Here is a 24,724-nt window from a genome sequence, read left to right as displayed (position 1 = left end):
ATCATACATTATTAGTCTTTTTCTGTCTGACTTATTCACTTAGCATAATGCCCTCATGATTCATCCATGTTGTTGCAAATGGCAGGATTTCCATCTTTCTAATGGATGCATAATACTCTGTGGTGTGTGTGTATATATTTATATATATGTGTGTGTGTGTGTATGCACACCACATCTTCCTTATCCATTCATCCTTTGATGGACATATAAGTTGCTTCTGTATCTTGGCTATTGTGAATAATGCTGCAATGAACGTGGGAGTGCAAATATCTCTTCAAGAATTTGATTTCATTTCCTTTGGATAAATACCCAGAAGTGGGATTACTGGATCATATGGTAGTTCTATTTTTAATTTTTTGAGGAATCTCCACACTGTTTTCCATAATAGCTGAGACAGTTTACATTCCCACCAAGTGTACACAAGGGTTCCCTTTCCTCCACATCCTTGCCAAAACTCATCTCTTGTCTTTTTAATGATTAGGCTGACTTTTATAATTAATATATCTAATTTTTTTAAATTCCTAAATATCTATGTTTTTGCTAGGCTATTTCAGTATAGGATTATTCAAAAATTCTTCCCTTTTTCCTGGTCCTCAATTAAATTTTTGTTTCTCAAAATTGAGCAATTTATAGTTGGCTTTAATGTTGATTTAAATTATTTTCATTATGAAGTTGCTTAAATATTTATAAATATCAAACCAGGTATAAGCTCTTTCTGCTTAAACAACCATAAAACCAAAGGAAATTTATGAGTTAAAATCAAAGAAAACTCTAACATCAATAAAAATTTAGACTTTAATATATTGGGTAATATTGTTTTGCTGAAACTAAATTACCAGTATTGGATAGAAATATGTTTGCATAATTTGTATCAATTTGTTTAATTTTTAGAATAGTACTTCCTCATTTGGGTAATTATTTTATCACTGTGGTTATGTTTCCTTTTAGCAAAGAGGTCATTTAAAACCACTGATCCATTATTTTTATGGGTTGTTGAATATATGGGTTTATATTTAATAGTAAAATAATTATTCACTGTACTTTTTCTACTAAACTTATGGAGCATAATCTCTTACAAATTAGTACAGATAAAAGTGGGATCCATGCAATAAGTACATTTCTTTGGAAACTGAATATGATTCTTATTGCTGTGGTTCAGATATTATAGTTTTGATATACTATATCAATATATACTATATGTAATGGAATATTATAATACATTGTATAATATGTATTATATTATTAATATAATATAATATAATATAAGCTACCATTACTATTTGATGACTCAATTGTTTCACTACTTTCACGATGCAAAAACTTCTGTCAACATCATCTTGTGATATATTTTGCCTTCTTTTAGGGAAAGCAAATCATTTGTATTTGAAATTCTCTTCTGTTTTTTCTCAGTAGCCCAAAACTCTTACAATATGTCATTATCGTGAAAATATCTTCAATTTTTAATTTATTGCTACAAAGAAATTCAATATGCACAAAGAAGTGGATATGGGACAATTATTTTAATTTTGACATCAGAACATGCCCTCTTAATAGAAAGAACACTCACTACCCAGTGAACATTAGCCTCTGTCACTTGAGGTGACTCTGTGGCAAGAGCATAATGTTCAGCAAAGTCACAAGAGAAACCCTAAGTTGCATGGCTGTACTTAGTTGTAAATAGGTCATCCAGAGATAATCCTAAATATTTACATAACGCCAATTAGTGTATTACACCTGTTTCCACCAGATAGGGATTAAGGCCCTTGGGGGACAAGTCTGCAGACCATATAAAAGAAAATGTGTTTTATAATAGTTTTATATATACCATATATGTTTGTGTATGTGTATTGCAAAGCAAGCATTTGCTAAAAGAAAAATAAACCATTTGTTCTCAATTCCTTTTCCTCTTAAGCATTGAAAATTATGAAACATACAATATCTTAAATTATCATGAATTTTTCATATATCCTTCTACTTCTGTACAATTTCAGTGTGCTTTTTCCTTCTAAAATCATATGGAAATATGTACCAGTGTAATGACTTGGGAATCTGAGAGTAGGACTTAAAATTAGCAAGCGACGCTAAGAAGGAAAGAGAAGACTTACTCTCAGTAGAATTTTCAAAAATAAGGTCCAACAGAAAGTAAGAAAGACACAGCCACAAGTTAGAAAAAGTTTGTAGTTCTGAATGTGAGAAAAGCAGTGACAGATTCCAACACTTATCTTTGTTGCACAGGCAGCTGTTTCCGATCAGGAAAGGAAGAAGATGAAGCGCAAAGGAGATCGATATTCCATGCAGACCTCTCTTATTGTGGCAGCTCTGAAGCGATTACTGCCCATTGGGTTGAACATTTGTGCCCCTGGAGACCAGGAACTCATTGCTCTGGCCAAAAATCGATTTAGTATGGTAAGTTTCCTTTTCATACCAGTGGTAACGACCATTTGACCTCCAGACTGTCAAGTGTTTGGACTCTTTTGTCTCACTGCTGTATGTCAAGATTTCATTTGCATTAAATGTTTTATTAAACAGTTTTTTTGGCAAGACTCTAAGACTCAGATACAAAGACTATTTTTTTGGGAGGCTGTTTTTTATTTCTAAATTGTGTTAATCACCTCCAGGGCATATTCAGGAACCTAATGGAAAAGATACAAACAAGTTGCTCGTAGTGGGAAAAAACATGGATTTCATATGAACTCCTGTATAAAATTTGTGATAAGAAATATATTCAAGTTTATGAAGGGCGATTGCTCAATGTTAGAAGCATGACGTATTGTGCTGATTGTGCTTAGCTAAGGTGTTGACTTTTAAATCAGCAGCTCTTCACCTTTGCAAGCATCAAGATTTTAGTTCTCCAGATTGCTTTGTGGCCTCTGTTTTTCCTCTTCATGGCTACACAGATGAGGATGCAGTTTTTCAAAAATAGACATTTGAGTTATTAATTCAGATTTATGTAAATTGGAGGACGTCTTCTTCCTCCATCTCCTCCCACACTGCAGCACCCCTCTGTATATCCCCAGTTTGATACTCTAATGAGCACACGGAGAGGGCTTGTGGCAGAGTGGGCTGCGTAGATGCAGTTCTTTCGGTGGTTGTCTAATTGATTGTCCTCGTTGCTACTGGATCATTGGTGATGTTATTAAATGCTAAAATTACTTTGTGGAGATTATGGAGAATGCTGGAGACATATTTCTGTTTGAACCCAAAGGAACAGGCTTCTGCCCCACTTATTGAGAACTGGAAATTCAGTTCCATTGAGTCTTATTGTACTTACTGTGGAGCTAAAGTAGGTTATTGTCGTGTTTCAAATCACAGCAGTATCAAGAAATTATCTGAAATTATCTGAGAGGGAACTCCCAAAATTTGTGGCTTGTATTTAAATCCTATAAAGATATTTGTTCAGACATGCCATTTCCAAAGAAGCTGGAGTTATTTCCATTGACTTGTGACAGTTGATGCATTATAGGACTTCTTTTAGGTAACATTTATTTCTTGACAGAAAGACACTGAGGATGAAGTACGAGATATAATCCGCAATAATATTCATTTACAAGGCAAGGTAAGCCAAACTTTATTCTAAAGCACATTTAGTATGTATAAATTAGTTAATCTCTCTTTGGAATAGTACTACACATAATGTTACTTTAGCAATTAAGATAGTGAAAATATGTTATTTTAATCAGCCACTATTTTACTTGCAAATCTTTTTTAGTAAATACTCTCAAGATAATAAATGATGTATTTTTAAAGATCATCAGAGATTGTCAAACTTTGAAAAAACATGTCACCACTTGAAACAGAGGTTGGAAATTACCTTCATATAGCTGAGTTTGAGGACCTTTGGGACATAGAGACAGGTGTCTATAAGAATTTGAAATTTTGCTTCAAGTGCTAAGTAATTAAATTTGTGTATTTAAGAGTCATTAATACATAGGAAATATTGAGAATTGCTGCAATGGGAATAAATGAATTTACCTAGGAAGGCAATTGTACATTTAGAAGAAAAACATGAATGGAAACCAAGATAACATCTACTTTTTAATGGTAGGTGAAAGAATTGCTAGAAGTAATTTTTGTAGTTCAGTAAGCATTTGCTATTACTTGGAAATTTTTACATACTAGTGGATAATTATTCATTTGTTTACAGAATGTGTCACGTAATGTGAGAAGTCTAACAATTTATTATTTTGACTCAGCATATTCGCTTCTATTTTGGTGTCCCTTCTGAGGAATTTTTTTAATATGAAAATGTCCAAATGTCAAAAAGTAATGACTACAGTATAATGTATGCCTTTCTGGGTATTAAAATGTTTCTTTCCAAACCATATTCTTTTTCTTTTAACACTCTGGGATATAATATGTTAAAGGCAAGACATACCTTTGCAATATTCGCAAGGCACTAATATTTATTTAGAGCAAATTTCCTGTGCACTTTGATATGTGCTCGATCATACATTTAGTAATAACTTTTCTGGAGTAGAAGATTAATTCCTATTAGTGCATGATCTCTTTCAGATAGCAAAAAGGTTTTGATCATTTTTAAAAAATATTCATAAAGCCTCCAGCTGAACCTCAAATGAAAGTTGATGCTACATACGTGAGTGTTTGAGGAGACCTGTGTCCCCTGAAAGCATCTCGGATCCCCAGGGGACTCCAAACCCCACTTTGGGAACCATGTCTAGGACAACCACTACTGAGTAGAGACAGGAAATGTTCAGTACCTCTTAAGAAGGGGTTTATGCCACTCTCAGGAAATGGTCAAATAAAAAAGATTATGTCTTGGATAAGCAGAAAGAAATTCTTCCATTATATTTTAGAGGTTTCTTGTAGGAATATTTTGGACAATTTATACTGTATGTTAGGGCGTTGGGAAGAAAGAGGAGAGCAGAAAAGGAAATACATTTATAATCAATATTTCACTTCCAATTGAATGAGACCTGAAGATAAAGAGATAATGAATACATATTCTTTTCGACATTTCATTCTATCCTTTTTTTTTTTTTTTTTTTTTTTTTGCTGAGAAAGATTCTCCCTGAGCTAACATCTATTGCCAATCTTCTTTTTGCTTTTTGCTGAGGAAGATTTGCCCTGAGCTAACATCTGTGCCAATCTTCCTCCATTTTGTATATGGGTCACTGCCACAGCATGGCCACCAACGAATGGTGTAGGTCCGCACCCAGGAACGAAACCTGGGCCACCAAAGTGGAGCGTGCCTGACTTAACCACTAGACCATGGGGCTGGCCCACATTTTATTCTTTTTTATGCTAGGAGTTGGGAACACGTATTATGGAGATATAAAACTTGTAAAAAGTGAAGTGTTTTGTTCCTAGCTCCTCCTTGAATGCATTGTCTTGAAATTGTAAAAATGGTAATCCTGGGGACATGGAAAGTAGTTTTACATTAGAGAGAATAAAGATGGTACTTATTTTGCCAAATATAAGTAAGACTGCATATCAAAATCTAGAAGTACCAGAAACAGTCCTCAGATGAAAAAAGTATACAGAGAAGAAGCACTTTGTTTCATCAAAGGACAAATGGTGTTTATAGGTCATTCAGTGTATGAAGCTCTGTTTCTGTTTGCCTCTAGAAGAAAGTTATTTTTGACATTTCAAACTGTGCTTTCTCAGGCTAGGAGTTGTGAAGATGTGGATGGTCTCCATTTACTTCTGCTTCATTACAGCCCGTCTCTCATTTTTAATGGAGATTTTAAAGGGGAGGAGAAAGATAAGGGGATTGCTTTCCCTGTTTTTTAATAAATAGCCATTTTATATTATTTGTTTGAAGTAGTGTGCTATCTCTGTAAAGATGCTCGTATTTGTCAGTTTCTATGAATTATAAAAATGCTTTTTAAAAACATAGAGAATTCAGTTCTGTCTTTCAGGAAATTTGACAGTATTAAAAAGAATTTGTAGATTCTTTTATTATAAGAATATGATTTTTTAGCCCTCCATCGATTTATATTAATTGATTTTTTTGTTTCAGTGAGATTAAGCTCTGTCGTACTCCCCATATTTGTAGATAAATGTGGTCCTATATAATTGCCTATAAGAGTAAATACGTATGTCTTTCAGAGTTTGTGAAAGGAGAAGAGAAAGATAAAGATTGCCTGTTTCCTTTCCCTGTCTCCCACTCATCCTTAAATCCTAGTTGAAACTTCACTTGTTGAGGGAAATCTTCACAACCACCAACAGATTAGGTTAAATCTCATGGTAGCTTATATTTCTTTTTAGTAGCCCTCATCATAACTGTAAATATTTGTTTAATGTCCATCTTCCCCGCTAGAGGATAAATTTCTTGAGTATAAGGCCCTTCTCTGTCTTGATCTCTGCGTATTATTTTGACCCGTGCTATGCTCAATAATTGTGCATTAACTCTTCAAAAGTAGGTCTTTCCCTGTTCACATTGTGACCTTGTATTTTTTGAACTTTTTCTTTTTCTGCAGTTGGAGGATCCTGCTATTAGATGGCAAATGGCCCTTTACAAAGACTTACCAAACAGGACTGAAGATACTTCAGATCCTGAGAAGACAGTAGAAAGAGTATTGGATATAGCAAATGTGCTTTTTCATCTTGAACAGGTTAGATTTTGTGTTGATTCAGTTAGATTTGCCTTGACCATCTAAAAACATTTTAAAAAGTGGATGTGTGTTAATTTGTTAACTATGGGCCCAAAAGTATCTGTGTTCAGCACTTTCGTTATAAAGAATATATGACTCAGGAGATATTAGTATCTGATAAACACAATTTCCAAACTTCAAATTTTTACCACAATATATAGATAATGTATTTGGGGAGAAAAAGGCCTTTGTTTTATTGTCTTTTTCAAAACTTTTCTAAAAGTATACAGATAATTAGAGTTATATTCTTAATTTTAAATCGTTCTAACAAAAATTTTGGGAGTTATGCCTGATTTCAAATGTTTTATGCTTGTATCAGTTTTTGTTACTGTTCATAACAAGATGTTTGAGATACTGTCTTTCACTGTCTTCATATTTGAATTTTTTGTCACTTAATCTTTCCTTTTATTAGAGATTTTTTTAGCTAATTTTCTCCAACATCAGCAATAAATTACATTTAGAGAAGAGCAATTGATTGATATTAAAACCATGTGAGAATAGTGGGTTTTTTTAGGTTGTTTTGGTTTTTTTGAGGAAGATTAGCCCTGAGCTAACATCTGCCACCAATCCTCCTCTTTTTGCTTAGAAAGACTGGCCCTGAGCCAACATCCATGCCCATCTTCCTCTATTTTATATGTGGGACACCTGTCACAGCATGGCTTGATAAGCGGTGCGTAGGTCAGCGCCCAGGATCCAAACCGGTGAACCCCGGGCCGCCAAAGCAGAATGTGCTAACTTAACTGCTGCCCCACCAGACCAGCCCGAGAATAGTGTTTTTATATAATTTTTCAGTTGTATCCTATTTTAAACTACAAAGCTCACTGCGTGTTTGACTTTTTTATTCATTACCTTTGCTCAAGAATTCCAAAACCAATAATGTTTGAAACATTATCAGTCGTTGGGTTATAGTTCGTATAAGGAATCTTCTGGCTTAGGTAAAGTATATGTAACACAGAGAATAGTCTCTACTTCTCAGGAGGGCCATTCAACAAAACACCAGAGAGAGAGAGAGCAGTGTGAACCCAACAGTGTGATCTGTCAGTGGGTCTTTATGACAGTCCTTGCCTGACATGGCATATTGATCATTTTATACTGAACAGAAAATAATAAAATGCCTTATGTCTTCTCAGGAACTTTGTCACCTAAATGTTTTGCAGAACATATTAGCATAGCAATAATAAACATTTTTCTTTGACTCCTGTTTCATGTTTTCTGATGATCTCCCATCCCTGCCCTGGTCGGTAAATAACATAAAGATATCATCTAATGTAGTATTTTTTAAATCTCCTTCTTGCTGACTCAAATGCCCCCCAAATTCTAATAACTTCTCCAGTGCCATGCAATTTATCACTACACCTGATGAGATTAAACTAAGATACTCTTAAACCATATGACTATCAACATATATTTATATTATGTAACATATCAATAATATAATAATATAATATAATATAATACAATTTAGGGAACTTAATATTTTCCCTAAATATTTTCGTGAAATATTAAATAAATACAAATTATCATCAATTAGCAAATGACAAGATTTGAGGTAATGAAATTTTAAGTGATTTATGTAAAGTTGTAAAGTTGTGTTTTCACAATTATATACATATTTAAGAAGATTATTAAATGCTCATTAAATGGTTGCTGAAGGACCATTTCTGGCAGCATTACTCTACCATAAGTTTTATTCTTCCTGATTTTCATACACATATCTGGATTGGTGTGAATGAATTTTAGCTACATTAAATGGAGCTTATTGAAATCTGATTATGTTTTATTATATACATATATTATATATTCATAAATATACCATCATGATGATGTCATTTGTAAAGTAGTGAGATTCATTTTACTAAGCAGCTGTTCATTCCATGAACGTTTCTTGGGCGAACTACCATATGGCGGCATTATACTCTGCAGATGCTGGGGATTGAATACTGTCCCTCTACTCAAGTACCTCATGGTCTAGCAGAGGATGTGGATATATATATAGATTAATATGTAGTGGTGTAGATGTGCTAGGATAAAATGTGCTGAAGAGAATATAAAAGGAGCCCAAAGTTAATCTAGTTGTGAAGTAGGTTATCCCTGTGTAAATCTTAAAGGAGAAGTAGGAATTATCTAGGAATGGGTAAGGGGGTTAGATTTTAGTTCAGGCCAAATATTCTTCAGAATGTTAAGGATATAACAGGGCTGGTTTATTATGAAATGAGGATTTTTGAGCAAAAAGAAATCATCAATTATCAAAGAATAGAAAAAAGCGGAAGATATCTGTGTGTACAACTCCTGCCTTTAATACGTCTCTTCTAATGTACCTTTAGGTTGAGTGTTGGAGTAGTTTGCAGAGAATATTTTTGCTTGCTAAACTCAGTGCAAAAACAGTGGGTGCACAAGAAATGCTTGATTTGATTTATCTCAAGTATCAGCGACCTTTGGAAATTTATGTTTTGTGTTGTACATCTGGTAATTTTCTCATGAGAATGACCTGTCTCTTTTGAATTTCCTAACACTCAAACACTAGCCAAGCTAACACATCAGCACATCCAGGCATTCAGTTACAGATACATCTTGGTGTTCACCTTTGGATCACAGATCTTACTGATATCTATTTATTTGATTTATAGGAGAACCCACTATTTAAGGTCTTTCCTTTTCTAATAAAATGCTCTGCCAAATGGTAAGCTTCACGATGGCAGAGACTTTTTCTACCATGTTCACTACTGTATCTCCAGTGCTTTGGTACATTATCGTGTTTGTAGACTGTCACCCATGCTGATCAGAATGCCATAGTCCCATAAAAGCTACCATTTACAGTGTTGGATCTCAAAATGGAACTTTAGATTGAAATGTGTTTGGTTTAGTTAAATAACAGTACCCTTGATTCTGTTTTCACGTACAATGTTAAGTCTCAACAATGTTTTATTTCACTTAACACAATCACCAAGAAGAAAACTGAAGTGGACAATTAAGTGTTTATTGATCCTTATCGAGGGAAGACGGTCACAGGGAAAACAGTCACAGAGAGAAGTGCTTTCCAATTAGCTAAGTTATTTTGTGAAAATTTCTAAACCACTGCAGTCCAAACATTTTTAATGTTTTCTTCAGGCATTAATACATTCATATTTTGACCATTTACTGCAAAGGATAATAAACTTAGTTTTACTTTTTTAGCTAACATAACATTTTTATTTCTTTCAGAAATCTACATGTATGCGCCGGAGATATTACAATCCGGGAAGTACAGTGTTCAATTGCCTAGAGATTACTAATTAATTTAGAGTTACATCTTGGGATTTTTTTCTCTCTAATACTTATAATTAATCTCTTTTTCCTCTTGGAGTTCCAAACACCATTAGCTAAATAAAGAGCTTGCTTGCATCATTTACTGCAACTTTTGAATTCTCATCCGTCCCTGTCTAACAAAATAGTTATATATTTTAACATTTTTGCAAAATTAAACTCTTTTACTCAATCCTAGTAATGTGGTCATGAAGCCTTGTCATCTTCTCTCCAACCTGTTATGTTAAGGAACAGTAGAATTTTCATTAACTGCTTCTTCATGTTTACTGCTATAACTCTTATGATAAAATTACTTAAAGTGGATACAGAAAGAATACAGTCATTTTTTGTGTAGGTGGAAGATATGTTTTGGAACCATAAAGAACCAAATTCTGAGAAGGATGCAAAACGATGTTATATAGAATGATTTTATATTTCTTTGATTTTAGAGATGACATAGCTTCTAAAGTTCACACTACTGGGAAAGTGTCATATTTTTACTAAGGAAAATGTGTAACATTTGAAATTATTTCAAATTTAGCATTGGGTAACTTTTAGGATGTGGGCTTTTCCATAATAATTTTTAAAACTTTTGGAATTCCTGAATTCCAAAAAGGTACTGAAAAGGTACAATTGTTTAATAGTGTATTTTTGAGAGTAGTTTGGGTTTAAATATTTATTTCTCTGTGTCATTTTACTCAGGTGGAACATCCTCAGAGATCTAAAAAGGCTGTATGGCACAAGCTGCTCTCTAAGCAGAGGAAAAGGGCAGTGGTAGCCTGCTTCCGAATGGCTCCTTTATATAATCTGCCAAGGTCAGAATTCTTTTAATGTTCATAATAGATTAAAGTTATTTTTTCCCTAATAAGTAGTAGGAGTCTAGCATTTACCTTAACATGAGTACGATAGTCCAGAAAAAGTTAGAAGAGATTTATTGGCTCTTCTGTGTAGTACTTGACTTTTTCTTTTTGGATATTCTCAGAGAACTGTGCTCTGTAATGTAATTGTTAAATTACTTTTAAACACCGAGAAAGATCTGCTCACCAATGTGAGATAGGATAGAGCGATTAAGAACTCATTCTTTGGAGTCAAACTGCTTTGATTGGAATCCTGACATCTCAGCTTTTGGCTGTCTGACGTTGGTGAAGTTTCTTACCTGACTTTGCTATAGTTTTCTCATTTGCATCATGGTAAGGTTTGCCTCATAGAGTTGTTCAGACTCTTTAATGAGCTGAGGTATACAGAGTGCTTAGAACTTAAGCTGACAAAATAAATGTTCTTTGTTTTTGATTTTTGTGATTATTAGCCTTTAGGGAAGAGAACTAATATGGAACTAACTTATGGGGATAACATAAAACTAATATGGGACTAACTTATGGAAATAACGTAAATACACTTGACAGACCCATCAACCTTCTCTTAGAGATATAGCAGGAATACTTGTTAATAGAGAAGTAACCTGGTACATTCAAGTCTGGCCTGGTGGCCTAGGTTACCATTTCAGCCTTCTTTTGGTTCCCCTAAGAAACTGTGCTCTTTCCCACTCTGAGCTTTATGCAAGTGGCATCACTCCCATGTCTGGTAAACAGGACTCAGCTCAGCTACATCTCTTCTTTGGAACATCTCTGACCAAGCCCTGCCCATCTACTACTTGCTAGTGGAATGCTTCCTCTCGCTTGTCTCTAGGACACATTTACATACCTCTAGTTGTAGCACTTTACTAGAGTACTGGGGCTACTGTCTCTCTGATTCAAACTTTGAGATCCTTTAGAGGTCTGTCCAATTTTATATCCTGAGAACCTAGAACACTGACTTTCATTAAGTGTTTGAATGAATAAATAATGTAAGGCAGGAGTGAAAGAACAAAACAAATACACCCCCAAATAAAACAAAACAAACAAAACCTCACACGTTTCCCTTTCTCTAAGATAGTTGGATTCCTTGCCATTTCATCACACTTACTGAGTCTAAAATATATTAATTTCCTCCTCAAACCATGTGCTACTTCTAATTTCTCCAACTCAATTGTGTTGTTACCATTTAGTCAAATAAAACATTAATTCTGAATTTATATTCTTATTCCTTTACTGGTTATTCCTATACAGTCGTTCTCCAAGTTCCATCAAATTTTTCTTTGAAGTATTTTCATTGCCAGCCTTCCCTTCATGGCCACCTCTTCAACTAACCTGTCTATTGCTTCATATTAGGTTGACAGCAGCAGATGCTGAGTTAGTTTCTATGATGTCATAGAGTCTACTGTTCCACTCTCTCTGATATAACATTTTCAAAATTGTGTCCCTTATTCCAGTGCTTCTCAAACCTGGTTTTTTAGAAAATACACTCAAATTAATTTAAGAAATATCCAAGTTTCAACCTACTGAATCAGAATTTCTGTGAGGGCTTAGCATGTGCATTGTTTAAAAGCTACACAGGTGATTCTGATATACCAGTAAGGTCGAGCCCATGCTTTGTCATGCCTCTCTCATGTACAAGAATTTATGGTGATTTCTAGCAGTTCCAGCTGCGTTGTTGTTTCCTCTCCTCAGTTTTCAAGGTCCTTCATAAACCTGTCTAACTATATGTCTCATGACTCCTCAGCCTGCCTTTGGTATTGTTAAGCTCAGCTTCCCATCCTGCAATGGACCATCTCATTTTAGTACTTCTGATATTTTCTTATGATGTTCCCTTATTATTAAAATAAAGTCATGACTTTTCTTTTTTATCCTTTCTTATGTTTGAATCTTATCCACATCTCTCATCAACTTCATGAATGCATTTACTGATTCTTCTAGTCTTCACTGGTCTTCTTCTATTTCCACTTATCATCAGTATTCCAGGATTTAGTCTAAATATATATACTCCTATCAAGTTCACTTAATAGATTTTGTTTTATAATCCTCAGACCCTATATCTAATGTTAACTCCAACACTGAATGATCCCTCTATTGACACTTCCTTTGTTGTTTATCCAGACCCACTTGATGTCATAATAGATAGCATTTAATGAACATCCATCCAATGTGCTTTACATTTTTTATCTCATTTTAAGTCTCACAAAACTCAAGTGTAGATGGGGGTTATCATAGTTCTATAATGAGAAAAATGAGCATTGGCAAAGTTGGATAACTTGACCAATGTTACAAAGCTTAGAAATGGCTGAGCCAGGATTTCAGTCCAAGTCAGTGTATGATCTGAGAAACCTTGTTCTATCTCCTACAATGTATTGCCTCTCCAATCAAGAGTAGGAAGTTTATTTTTAGTTTATTCTTCTGGTGCACAGATAATCCAGTGATAAAGCACTACTGAGTACCTTTTCAATTTATGAAAGAAAAAAAAATCTTTGTTTGAAATTGTGCTTATCTTTTAGGCATCGAGCTGTCAATCTCTTTCTTCAAGGATATGAAAAGTCTTGGATTGAAACAGAAGAACATTACTTTGAAGACAAACTGATAGAAGATTTAGCAGTATGTTTTTAATGGGGATATATGCTGAAAGAGGATTTGGGTTTGGCTGGAATAACATTGGTGTGACTAGTTACCATATAACATTGAAGAGAAAATATCATTGCAGTTTATTGGTCTTGGGCAACTTTTTATTCTGCATTCTATTCTCTTTTTATACTGCATTCAATGTGTAGGGGGAAATTCGCTCTTTTTATTTCAAAGAGATCTCATCAACATCAAGCAATTCAGAATTTAAGATGAATAGTACAAGTTTATTATTAACTAAATTTTGACTCCGTTATTCTGTAAATTCTGCCTCAAAGCACCTTTAAACCCCTCAGATCCAGGACAGAACTATAAAAGCTGAACTGTAAAGAAATTATTCACCAAAAATAAGTTGAAGGTTAACAAAAGCCGGTGAAAAGTAACTGGGTTTTAAGGATACTCAGAGCAGAGAATGAAAGACTGGACACAAGAGCGGGAATTCATGGCAAACAGAGTAGGTGGCACGCAGAATTTCCGTTGAGCCGTGCTGATAAGAAGGCTTGTCTTCCTGAGAGTGCGGTGCTCTGGGGAGCCATTGTCATAATCTTTTATAAGTTGTGATCTGTTTAAAAATCTGACGGAAGCCATCTCTTCGGGAAAATTTACAAGCATACAGTCCTGCAGAATTTTGCAGGCTATTAGAGGCTTCATGATTCCCAAGTTAAAGACCTCTTATCTAAAATCTATTTTTTTAACTCAAATTATCAGGGAATATAATGGAAAAACTACTCTAATTTACAAAAGCTTAACTGATTACCCCCATATATTTTAAATGAATTCAATTTGCCTTTAGCATCAAAACAACCCATAGAATATTGGCTATCTTAGAGAAATTTACCTAGCACCCACAACATTAAACCTTGAATCCAGAGAACAACCTCGTTTATATAGAGAAGAAATCAGTCTGAATGGATGAGTAAGTCAAGAGAGATATAAAATTCATTAAACCATTCAACAAGAAGTCAGGATTAATTAATTAACAGTCAATAAACATGCTTAATAGTTTTCTTCATTGTAAAAGTTCTATCCAATAGTATGAAATTATTTTTTTAAGTTTTAAAAGTAACTGAAAATGAAAAAAAGTAACATGTAAGTGATTCAAGCATTAACTCATTTAGCATTTTTTACCTCTCATTGTTTGTGTAGGCAAATAAAATGTTTCATTTTATAATCAGTTTGCATTGCTATATGAACTAAATTTTTATACTTGGAATGACTTAGCATTTTATTGCAATTCTTTATAAATTGAGCCCATCTTAAAGTTGAAATCTATGTAGCAAATACAGTTTTGGGTAGTTATGAATCTGCTTATAAGAATGGCATTCAGAATTTTTAAAGGATGTAAGTCATTCTTTCCCATAGTGTTTTTTGATACAACTATTAAATATCTTTTTTTTAAAGCTACATAGTTTTGCATTGACAATGTAACACACTCACATACACACATATGTGCATATATAATGCTTATACAATACACACACACACACACTCCCCCACAGCAGGAAGAGAAAGGCTTTCCTTTTATTTGTTGTTCCTAGCCCTCATATTGCTCCTGGATTTGAGTGAATGTTTCATTTAGAAGTGAAATTTTATAAATTTGACTTTTTTATAGAAACCTGGAGCAGAACCTCCAGAAGAAGATGAAGGCACTAAAAGAGTTGATCCTCTGCATCAGCTGATCCTTCTGTTTAGTCGAACAGCTTTAACAGAGAAATGGTATGGTTGGGAGGGTTCATACGAGCCATAGGAAGAATAAATAAAGAAACCCATGTCTGAGTATTCTATGTGTCATGTATTGATGTTCAATTTCATCTTGTTCTGGTTAGGAGAGAGAGTTATTCAAAGATATGACCAGTCTGGCGTACACCTATGGACCAACATTCATTCAATTTCAGGCTTTAACATCTATGTATGGGCTCTAGTTTTTCTTAACAATTTTATAATTAGCTGATTTAGTTGGTTCTGAATCTTTTTATAAAATGATTTTTCTCTTTATCACAAGAAGCCTTTATTAATAAAGCAAAAGAGCCCAAAGCAAATTTCAGTACCAAAAGTGTTGGGAGACCAATGGTAACCCAAAATTTTCCGGCTAGATTGTGTCTCCATTGTGCAGTGGGTCTTAGGAAACCTTTAGAAGATGGGTAAGCCATTGTCTCAATGAAATGTTTCTTTAAGATCTATTTTAAGGGCATTCCCCATTTTTGTTGGCTTCTACAGTCTTGTTCAGATGAATTCACCAAAGCTACAAAGGGCAAACCTCTATGGAGTTAAATAAGAAATGCACTCATAGGCCTGAAAATCAAAATGTGCCCAGCATCTACCTGCTCATTACAGTGGGCACTGCATAGATTGGCTCTGTAGATGAGACATTTCACAGGTTATAAAACCATTATCTGCTTCCCTGCCATGTGAAAGAAAGCCTACCTTGCCCCAGGCCTCACTCTCATTCTGTGCAGAAGCTGGAAGATAAATTTAATTATCAATCCATATCCACATGAGTCTTCTCAGAGTCTTGAAGAGTTCATTTGACCTCTATGCATGCCATAATAATGTACATTTCTCTCTCTTAGCCACTGTGATCCATCCTTCTCTCACTATTTCTCTCTCTCTTATTATTTCCTAACTAACCAAATCATCTCATCCCTAAGCATAGAGCAACTCTCTGTCTGGCATTGTCAGGTAATGAGGTATTTCTCATAAGTGAATTTTTCTGATGGCTGAAGTTTAAAACTGCTAAAATAACTTTGCAAATATTAGGTATTTTTTGATAGAAACCTTTCTTCCTGAATTAATGGTTTCCGTACTTCTTGAAAGAGGACAATAAACATATTTAAACTTTCTTAATTTCATAATGGTCATTATTATGCTCATCGTATTTTTTAATTATATAGTAGCATAATAATTTGGGGAATCTTTCCATCAAATGTCAAATATCAGTTCCGCTGTCAAAAGCCCCTACCTCATTTAAATGTGCTTATTTCAACTTTTGTAGTTTCAAGAAAATTAAAGTTATTATATTTATGTGTAAATCAATAGAGCATTTATTTTGTGAGACTTGCAGGCCTGTTCTGAAAGGTAAGGTGGCACAGCTATTTAGGAGCTCTGAGATCTTTGCTTTCTGATTCTATGTTTTTGAATTATTACTTTGCCTAAGTTTTATGTTTATTTCATTTAAAAAAGGCATACTTGGTGAAAAATAAAGGTTACTTTATACAGTGATGGTAATTCTACGTATGACTAGCCTTCTACTTAACAACTGCTGTTTTTGTCTTGTTTTTCATAGCAAACTGGAGGAAGATTTTTTATATATGGCTTATGCAGATATTATGGCAAAGGTAAAAAAAAGTCTTGATTTTAATGTTTATTTTAATAAAGGGAAATCATTTTCATGTGATAAAGGATAAGAATCTATGTATTTCTGGATTAAAATAAAATATTGTTAAATCTTAGAAACCTAAGAGGCATTAATCTCAATTTTCCACTTGTTGTGTGAATCTCTGTTCTAACTTCCTTGACAGGTAATCATTGTTGCCTCCTTTAACATTTTATTTGTGAGGAGCTCACTGATTTTCCAGATGTTCATTCATTCAACAAATACTCACTGGGCATCAGGGTATTGGAGATAACATGGTGAATAAGAAAGAAACAAACACAGCTTGCCTTCTTGGAATTTCTCGACCGATGGAGAAAACGAAATTTAAACAAATGATTAGAAAAAACTCTGATAAGTTTAATGGTAGAGAAACTATTAGGACTTTTGGGAACAGGTAACAGAGCATAGTAGTGAGGGCCACTTAGTCTGTGGTTTAAGGAAGTACTTGACCATTGACTGTCCAGACATTCATGTCTGACATTCAATAACACAGGTAAGGCTTATTAATACAGATTTGAGATTCATCAGCATCAGCAACTAATTGAAGCCGTAGGAGTGGATGGTCTTGCCCAAGCAGAGAAGGCAGCATGAGAAGAGAAGAAGGCCTAGGACTGAGCTTCTAAGGACAAGGAAGTTTAAAAGATGGTTAGAAGAAAAGGAACCCTTAAAAAGAAAATAGGAGAGAAGCTTAAGTGTGAACATATATAGTAGGTATAGGAATAAGTGTTTGGTATTCTGGTGAGGGGGTGAACAAGATAAGGATTAAAAGTTCTCCAGGATGTATTACATGTATATCACGTGACCGTGGTGAGAATAGTTCTAGAGGATTGTGGAGAGGGGCCATTGGTGGTGCAAATGCTGTGTTGTGGGGAAGTAAGTAGAGATTCACAAATAAGGCGATGTGACATAAACATTTCTTTACTGAGAAGATTGAGAGGGAGGAGAAAGATATATGGTCCTAAATCTCTACAGGGAATTGCAAGGTTGAAGGGGGATTATTTTTGTCTGTTTGCCATTTGTTTATTTTTTTTGAAGAGAGAGATTTGAACGTGCCTTTCTCCTGATGGGAAGGACCCAATAGAATGGGCAAGGGAATAATTTGTGGAGTGAGGCCTTAAGTCAATGGGAGCCAAGCGAGAGACAGGTTACAGAGCACGAGGGAAAAGTCATGGCTTTCCAACTTTATTTCAAACCATAACCCACAGTAAGAAATACATCTACCCAGAATGTTTACAAAAACATAAAAATAGATACCTTGAAAGAAAATTATGAAATTATACCCTTCCTATGAGCAGGATATTTTCTGTTCTATTTAAATTTTAAAAAATTGTTTGAGAGCATGACTCACTAAATAGATATCATGTCCAATTAATGGGTTGAAACTCATAGTTTAAAAAACGCTGGGTTAAAAGATAAAAGAGGAAGGATATTCCTTCTGTAGAAATTGGCATGGAATATTGACTAGAAACTAAAATAGAATTCTCAAGCAGTGTAGCAAACCTGATTTATGTTGTTTTCTGTGAATTTATAGTAGTACCGGTCTTCCTGCTTGTGTGACTTTTCTCTTGCAGTTCCCAGAACTAAATGCAAATTCAGAGAAGGCATTAGAAGTTAGATTCATTAAGGATAAATATTTTTGCCAGATCATTGTTGAAGGACAGTGGATTGAAGGGGCTTTGTATATTGCTATGAGGGTGGCTGAGTCATTGGATCTTGGATTCTAACTAGGATAAATAAGGAAGTGAGGAAAGAGGGAGCTGATAAATAAGGAGATTGTAAAGGAGTCCGTGGACTGTCATCCTCTGAGGTTGAAGAAGCAATGAGCAGGTGGGCTGAAAAAGTAGAAGTTCCTGGTTTGAGAGTAGGATATTCTTGATGGTTAAAGTTCTTCCTTGTGACTGGACCAGATCCTGCCTCCACATTTGTTCTAGTTGTATCCTAAGGTTAAATCTAATCTTCTGATAGATGGTCAAATATTTGATGATGCTCACTTTCTCTCAAGATTTTCCCCTTCATAATTAAGTAATCTTATTCCTTTTATTGTTAAACATAGCCCAGGAATGCCAAACTTTCATCACTCAGTTCATTCTACTCTGTGTGTGCTCTCTTTTATCAATGTGTGCTACCTAGAAATGAATTGAACACAGTATGCTAGGAACGAGTTCTCCTGGGTAGGACACATTGGGACTGTTTACTTGCTTATTCAGACTTCGGATCCTATACGTTTATGATAAAGTATAAGAATTCATTAATTTTTTTGGCAGCCAGCTTGCATTTTTGTCTCCTTTTGAGCTTGCCTGTCAATCTAAATTCCAGGTCATTTATGAATTTATGTTGAGTTTTATCTCACATACCTCTGTTTTGACAATTGACATACTTTTTAATTAAGTAAATGTCATCATTTCTCTAATTAGAGTCAGACGATTGTCCAAGTCCAAAATATTTTTAAAGTTCATTTCTATCATTCAGTGTTAAATATCTCTTTCCGTTCATGTTAACCACAAACCTGGTAAGCGTGCTTCCCTGTGTTTATCTAAGTTGCTAATTTTGATGATTGATGTCAAACTTCTTAATAAGTAGTTTCTAATTTTGAAAATCAGCATCTTGATAGTCTGAAATTTCCTCTTGCCCTTCATGGTTTCTTGGAGTTTACCAACAGTCGTCTTGCATTCACCTATGATTATTTTTGCCTTGAGTCTTGAAACTTGAACTGAGTTCAAGACATTCATGTCTTCATGTCTTCTTTCACCAGGGCCTTCCTTCCTTGCAGGGCCTTTTGAAGCCATCATTTCTGTCTGAATTAGGTTTTTACTTTCAGTTTTGATTTTTTTTAACCATAGGAGCACAGAATTAGGTTAATCATAGCGCTGGATTCATGACACACTCTCATCATTGGTCCATTAGTGGCCTGCTTTTATTAAGTTAGTTACTTAGTCATTTCTAGTAATGTGGTAACTAGCCATAAAACTGCTACTCACAAGAAAAGCTAAAACCTTGATAATATCTTATGTGTAGTCACACGATCATCCCCATTAACCCATACCCTGCCTCCCCGCACAAGGAAGCCATCATCCTGAATCTTATGTTCAAGACAGCCTTGCTTTCCTTTTATATAATTTTCACTTATTATATGCATTTATTAATACATATACATTACACATATAATTATGTATATTTTAATTAGTTGTTTTTAACTTTTATAAGGGAAATATGCTGTATGCAATCTTTTGGTACTTACTTATTTCACTTCTTATTGTTTTCTAAGATTCATCCATACATTTGTGTGTTGCTGGAGTTTATTTGATTTGACTCATATTATATTCCATTGTGCAATTACACTGCAGCGTCTCCATTTGCTTTTTTGTTGATAGCCTTTCGAGTTGCATCCATGTTTTTGCTGGTGTGGAACGGGCTTGAAATGCCCGTTCTTATTTATCTTTTCTATTGTAAATGACTCAGGGGCCACGGGATGTGTGAACACTCAACTTGAGGAGAAAACGCCCAACTGTTTTCCAAAGTTATTGCATTCCTACCCACAATGTTTAAGAGAGATTCTGATGATCCATATCTTCTCCAATATTTGATATTATATGATTTATTAATTTTTGTCAATATATGAGTGTAAAGTGGTATTTCCTTGGGGTCTCAATTTTCATTTCCCTTGGCTCAGTAATTTTTCTAGTTAAAATCAATTCTCTTTCGGGCCAGCCCTGTGGCGTAGTGGTTAAGTCCAGGGGCTCCGCTTTGGTGGCCCAGCTTCATGGGTTCGGATCCCAAATACAGACCTGCACCACTCATCAAGCCATGCTGTGGCAGCGACCCACATACAAAATGAAGAAAGACTGGCACAGGTGTTAGTTCTGGGATGATCTTCCTCAAGCAGAAAAAGAGGAAGATTGGCAATAGATGTTGGCTCAGAGCGAATCTTGCCCCCACCCCCCAAAAAATCACTTCTCTTTGGTGGCTGAGTCTGAAGCAAACAGCTGATGCATTGTTCTGCACTTCCTCTCTGTTATTATTATTACAGCATCTGCTCTAAATCACGTACTTACTGTTCCTGTTCTCCTTGCCTTGGCTATATCTTGAAAAGTCATTTTAAATCTTTGTATTCATCAAGCCACACTTTGTTCTAAACCTTAGGTTAATATATTTTTTTTCTTGCCTATCTTTCCACCACCCTACTTCCATCATGAATACTTCTTCTTTTAAAAATCTTATCAGAGAATTTCCAGTGCATCCACTTTAGTTTGCTCATCACCCCCTTTGTCCTCAACATGACCAGTCATGCTTGATTCTCAAACTCTCTCTTTACTTTCCATCATCCCTCCTGAGCTGTCTGAAGCTGTTTCATCGTAATGGAACGGTTTTACCCATTTAAACGAGTATTGGAAGTATCTAGAATGACAACATCATAAATTAAACACTCAATAATGTTTCCACTCTTTTGAGTTTCTAGCTAAAAAAGCCTTTTCCTCCTCCTTCTCTTACTAACTTATTGAAATATTTAAGATATACATTAATTTATGCCCAGTAGTTCATTCTTCATTGGTTAAAATGACAAAATACCAGAGTGACTTTCTTACGAGATTTCTCTCTTCTCTCTCACCCATTAGCTGTTAGGTTTAAATCCATACCAGAAGTTTCTATTTTTGCTTTCTCCATCTTCTGAGGAGTTACACAATCAAAAAGGCAACTTAAGACTGTATGAAATATGCTTGGTTTGCAGAATGAAATTTCCAGCAGTTACTGGCCAGATGAAGTGCCCTGCTTACTGCTTTACTTATTCTCAGTGCCAATCTTGAATTTTGGTGCAGATGCCTGAATGGTCTGAAGTCTCCTCTATTTTAGTTTTCTCTAATTTTTTCTTTTAAATTCTCTATTCCATGCTTCTGCCTCTTTAAGTACAGATTTTATTCACTTTTCTTCCCTGGCATATAGTATCATGATTCCTTGCCTAGAATTTATCATTTTGATCCAGAAAGCTAAATCCTGTGCTTCAAGACCATCTAATGGAAGTTGCTGTTTACTTGGGCATTATCATATATATTGCATGGATGCAGTTTGCTATTGAAAACCGCATCTCCTATGCCTGTAAATCTTTTTCTTTCTGTCCAATACATTACAAAGTGCTAGAGATCTGCTAGAGTTTTCTTGTGGTCCCAGCATACCCTCATGCCAATCAGTACAAGTTTAAAGTAGTTTATGGGTTTGATGAATTTTGTCAGATATATACTCCAAATAGATTCAGGCTTAATAGGTATTAAAAAAATCACAAATTTTAACCTTATTAGAAACAAATCTCACTAAATTGTCTTAGGAAGAGTTTTTTAAAAGTTTAAAATATTTCATTTCAAAATAATTCTTTGTAAAAAATATTTGTCAGCTAGAGCTCTAAATTCCTTTACACAAAAGCAGACATATCATGTGAATTTTATAGCTTCAAAGCATATTATTATAATTCAAAGTGACAATTTTTCTGAATACATTCTTCATCTCAAACTTTTTCTGAAGATAATGAAATTTATAAAGGAGATAATGTGTTTGAGGAAATTTAAAACATCATATCTTTAAGAGACATTTGATACTAGTATTCTAATTTGCTTAAATAGGAAGCATGCTTGTCACCTGATAAAATTCCCATGCTTCACTCCTAATTGCTAATGCAGATGGAGGGAAATGTGACATCAGTGATCCTAAGGAGCAGATAAGCCAAAATTCCTCTGTATTCCTCGTTAGATGTACAGTATTTATGGAGGACTACAGATTTGCCTTCCAGATATGTTTTGCTAAAGTTCTCATGGGTTCTTACTTTCCGCATTCCTGGTTAACTGATGACATGGGCATCAAGGTGACATTAGCACATAGTAGAAAATTAGCACAGAATGAAAAATTTCCTGCACTCTGAATGAATAAGTAACCTCTTTGTTTTTGTGGTGAAACATGCTGTTTTAACACCTTTTCCATGTAGTGAAATTGTCACGGGTCTGTGGTCCCTTATTTTCTCTTTTGCAAACCATGTTCACATTCTTATTATTCTAAATGGAAAGCATGATACTCAGTATATATTTGTTGAATGAACGAAAGAATGTGATAAGCCTTCTATCATTTATCACTGAGTGGATGGAAGGATCACATTTTGTACCCTCCCTCCCATCCCCACTTCATCTCCATACTCAGAGTGCTGTGAATCATTGAATTAGAAGTATTCTTCTGACTTGTAACTTATATTTAACCACGTGCTTCCATGCACTTCAATGATACACTGAGTGCTTACCAACCATAAAAAGTCCTTAGAAGATTGGGAACCGTCTAACTCTGAAGAGCTATAGGTCTCTTCCTACCACAGGTCTTGGTTAACGACCAGCTTCCTTTGGTCGACATGATACTCCTAATTCCAAACCATAATAATAATAGCAGTTGAGATTTATTAAGAGCTTATTATTTTTCAAACACTTGTTCCTAAGTGGCAATCAATTTACATATATTAATTCATGTGATCCCTCAGGAACTGGGTAGTATTTTTCTTATTCCCACATAAAATGAGGAAATGGAGACCCAGAGAGGTAAAGGAACTTGCCATAGGCTAAACAGATAACAATTGGCAGCATCAGGATTTGAACCAGGCATTCTGTGTTCTCAGGCCATGTACCTAACCACCACACTGCTCTGCCTCCTTATCAAGCAAAAATTTCAGCTGTGGGAATTGGATAGAACTATATTCATGGATTAGCACAACTCCTTTATCATTTCTGGGAGTCTAACTCAAAATCATGGAATCAGTTTTATCATTTTTCTATAAAAGGATAATAGTAGTAGCAGTTAGAATTTCACTTTCCTCCTTTGGACCAAATACAATAAAAAATGAACTTTTAAAAAGAGATTACAAGAATGACTTTAATTAATGCACATTGCTCTCTATTAATTTTAATTCCTAGTTATTGCATGTATCTGTATTAGTGTGTTGTAATGGCAGCGTACAATAAGAGCAAACAATGATGCTTGTCTTTAAGGCTTGCAGTTTGGTTTGAACAAGGCAAATGCATGAATAAGTATTATGTATAGTATGATGTGGACCTTGTAAATATCTCCATGATATGTATAAAATTGGTAATTTCATATTTTAATTTTGTAAGTACACAATATAATTTTCTTTTAGGTCATGAATTTTATTGATTATATCATCTAAGCTTATCATATCCAACATATTTATATTATATCTAATATATTTAAACAATGTTGATGTTAAACTAATACAAATGATTTGATATTCTATGCTAAATTCTTTTGTAATTTCTGTCTCAACATATTCTAGTCCTGTTGATCTTTTTAATTTTTTACATGTATCAGAGTTGTCATGACGAGGAAGATGATGATGGTGAAGAGGAAGTGAAGAGTTTTGAAGTAAGATGAATCTTTCTAGATTTTTCTTTTTTCCTACTTTGAAACATTGTTTCATAGCTTATAACTGACATTTATGTTTCTTGCTTCATGGCTTATTGCAGCTTATTGTGTCAAGGAACTGCATGTCAGAAGCTGGATGGACATATCTGAGTCCTAACATTTGCTGAAGTTAAGACCAAGGAACATAGAATAGTTAAATAACCAAACAAAACCCATATGTTCAGAATGAGTGTTCCTGAGAACTCTCAGAGATGAGATTGCTTCAAATTGTTCTCATCTCATTGAATGTTGTGATCTGAAATTTCCAACAGACATGTGAGGAAAATATTTATTGAAGAGCGACACAGCATCGGATTTTTAATTAAACCTTCGGTTTGCTATTTTTTTCTGAATTGAAGAAGTCTTAAAGATTTGGCCTCTTTCGACTTTTGCCCGTTAAGGTCACTCATTCCCTGTACATATGTAAATGGTGGCACATGATGCAGTTTGCTTGCATGAGGTAGGGGTGCGTATATTCCTAGGACTATGTTCTATTTTTTATAATTATTTTCTCAAACGTTCTCAGC

General features: G+C 34.6%; 1 protein-coding gene across 7 annotated transcripts in view; it reads left to right on the top strand.

Moving 5' to 3' along the window:
- RYR2 (ryanodine receptor 2) overlaps positions 1-24,724 on the top strand; it is a 674,743-nt gene that overhangs the window by 567,785 nt on the left and 82,234 nt on the right. For 5 of the 7 annotated variants that reach the window (XM_070492185.1, XM_070492179.1, XM_070492176.1 and 2 more), the window contains 9 exons: positions 2,236-2,406; positions 3,497-3,556; positions 6,441-6,575; positions 9,816-9,852; positions 10,600-10,711; positions 13,264-13,360; positions 14,997-15,100; positions 16,668-16,719; positions 24,105-24,158. In XM_070492185.1, the coding sequence (XP_070348286.1) occupies positions 2,236-2,406; positions 3,497-3,556; positions 6,441-6,575; positions 9,816-9,852; positions 10,600-10,711; positions 13,264-13,360; positions 14,997-15,100; positions 16,668-16,719; positions 24,105-24,158 (822 nt within the window). Of the gene's footprint in view, positions 1-2,235; positions 2,407-3,496; positions 3,557-6,440; positions 6,576-9,815; positions 9,853-10,598; positions 10,712-13,263; positions 13,361-14,996; positions 15,101-16,667; positions 16,720-24,104; positions 24,159-24,724 lie in introns of all 7 variants that reach the window. The other 2 variants (XM_044758547.2, XM_070492181.1) reach the window with 1 other exon arrangement.

This window comes from Equus asinus, chromosome 2, assembly GCF_041296235.1.
Source record: "Equus asinus isolate D_3611 breed Donkey chromosome 2, EquAss-T2T_v2, whole genome shotgun sequence".
NCBI classification, from domain to species: domain Eukaryota; kingdom Metazoa; phylum Chordata; class Mammalia; order Perissodactyla; family Equidae; genus Equus; species Equus asinus.
Note: the sequence above shows the minus strand (reverse complement) of the source record. Positions and strands in the feature narration are given on the sequence as shown.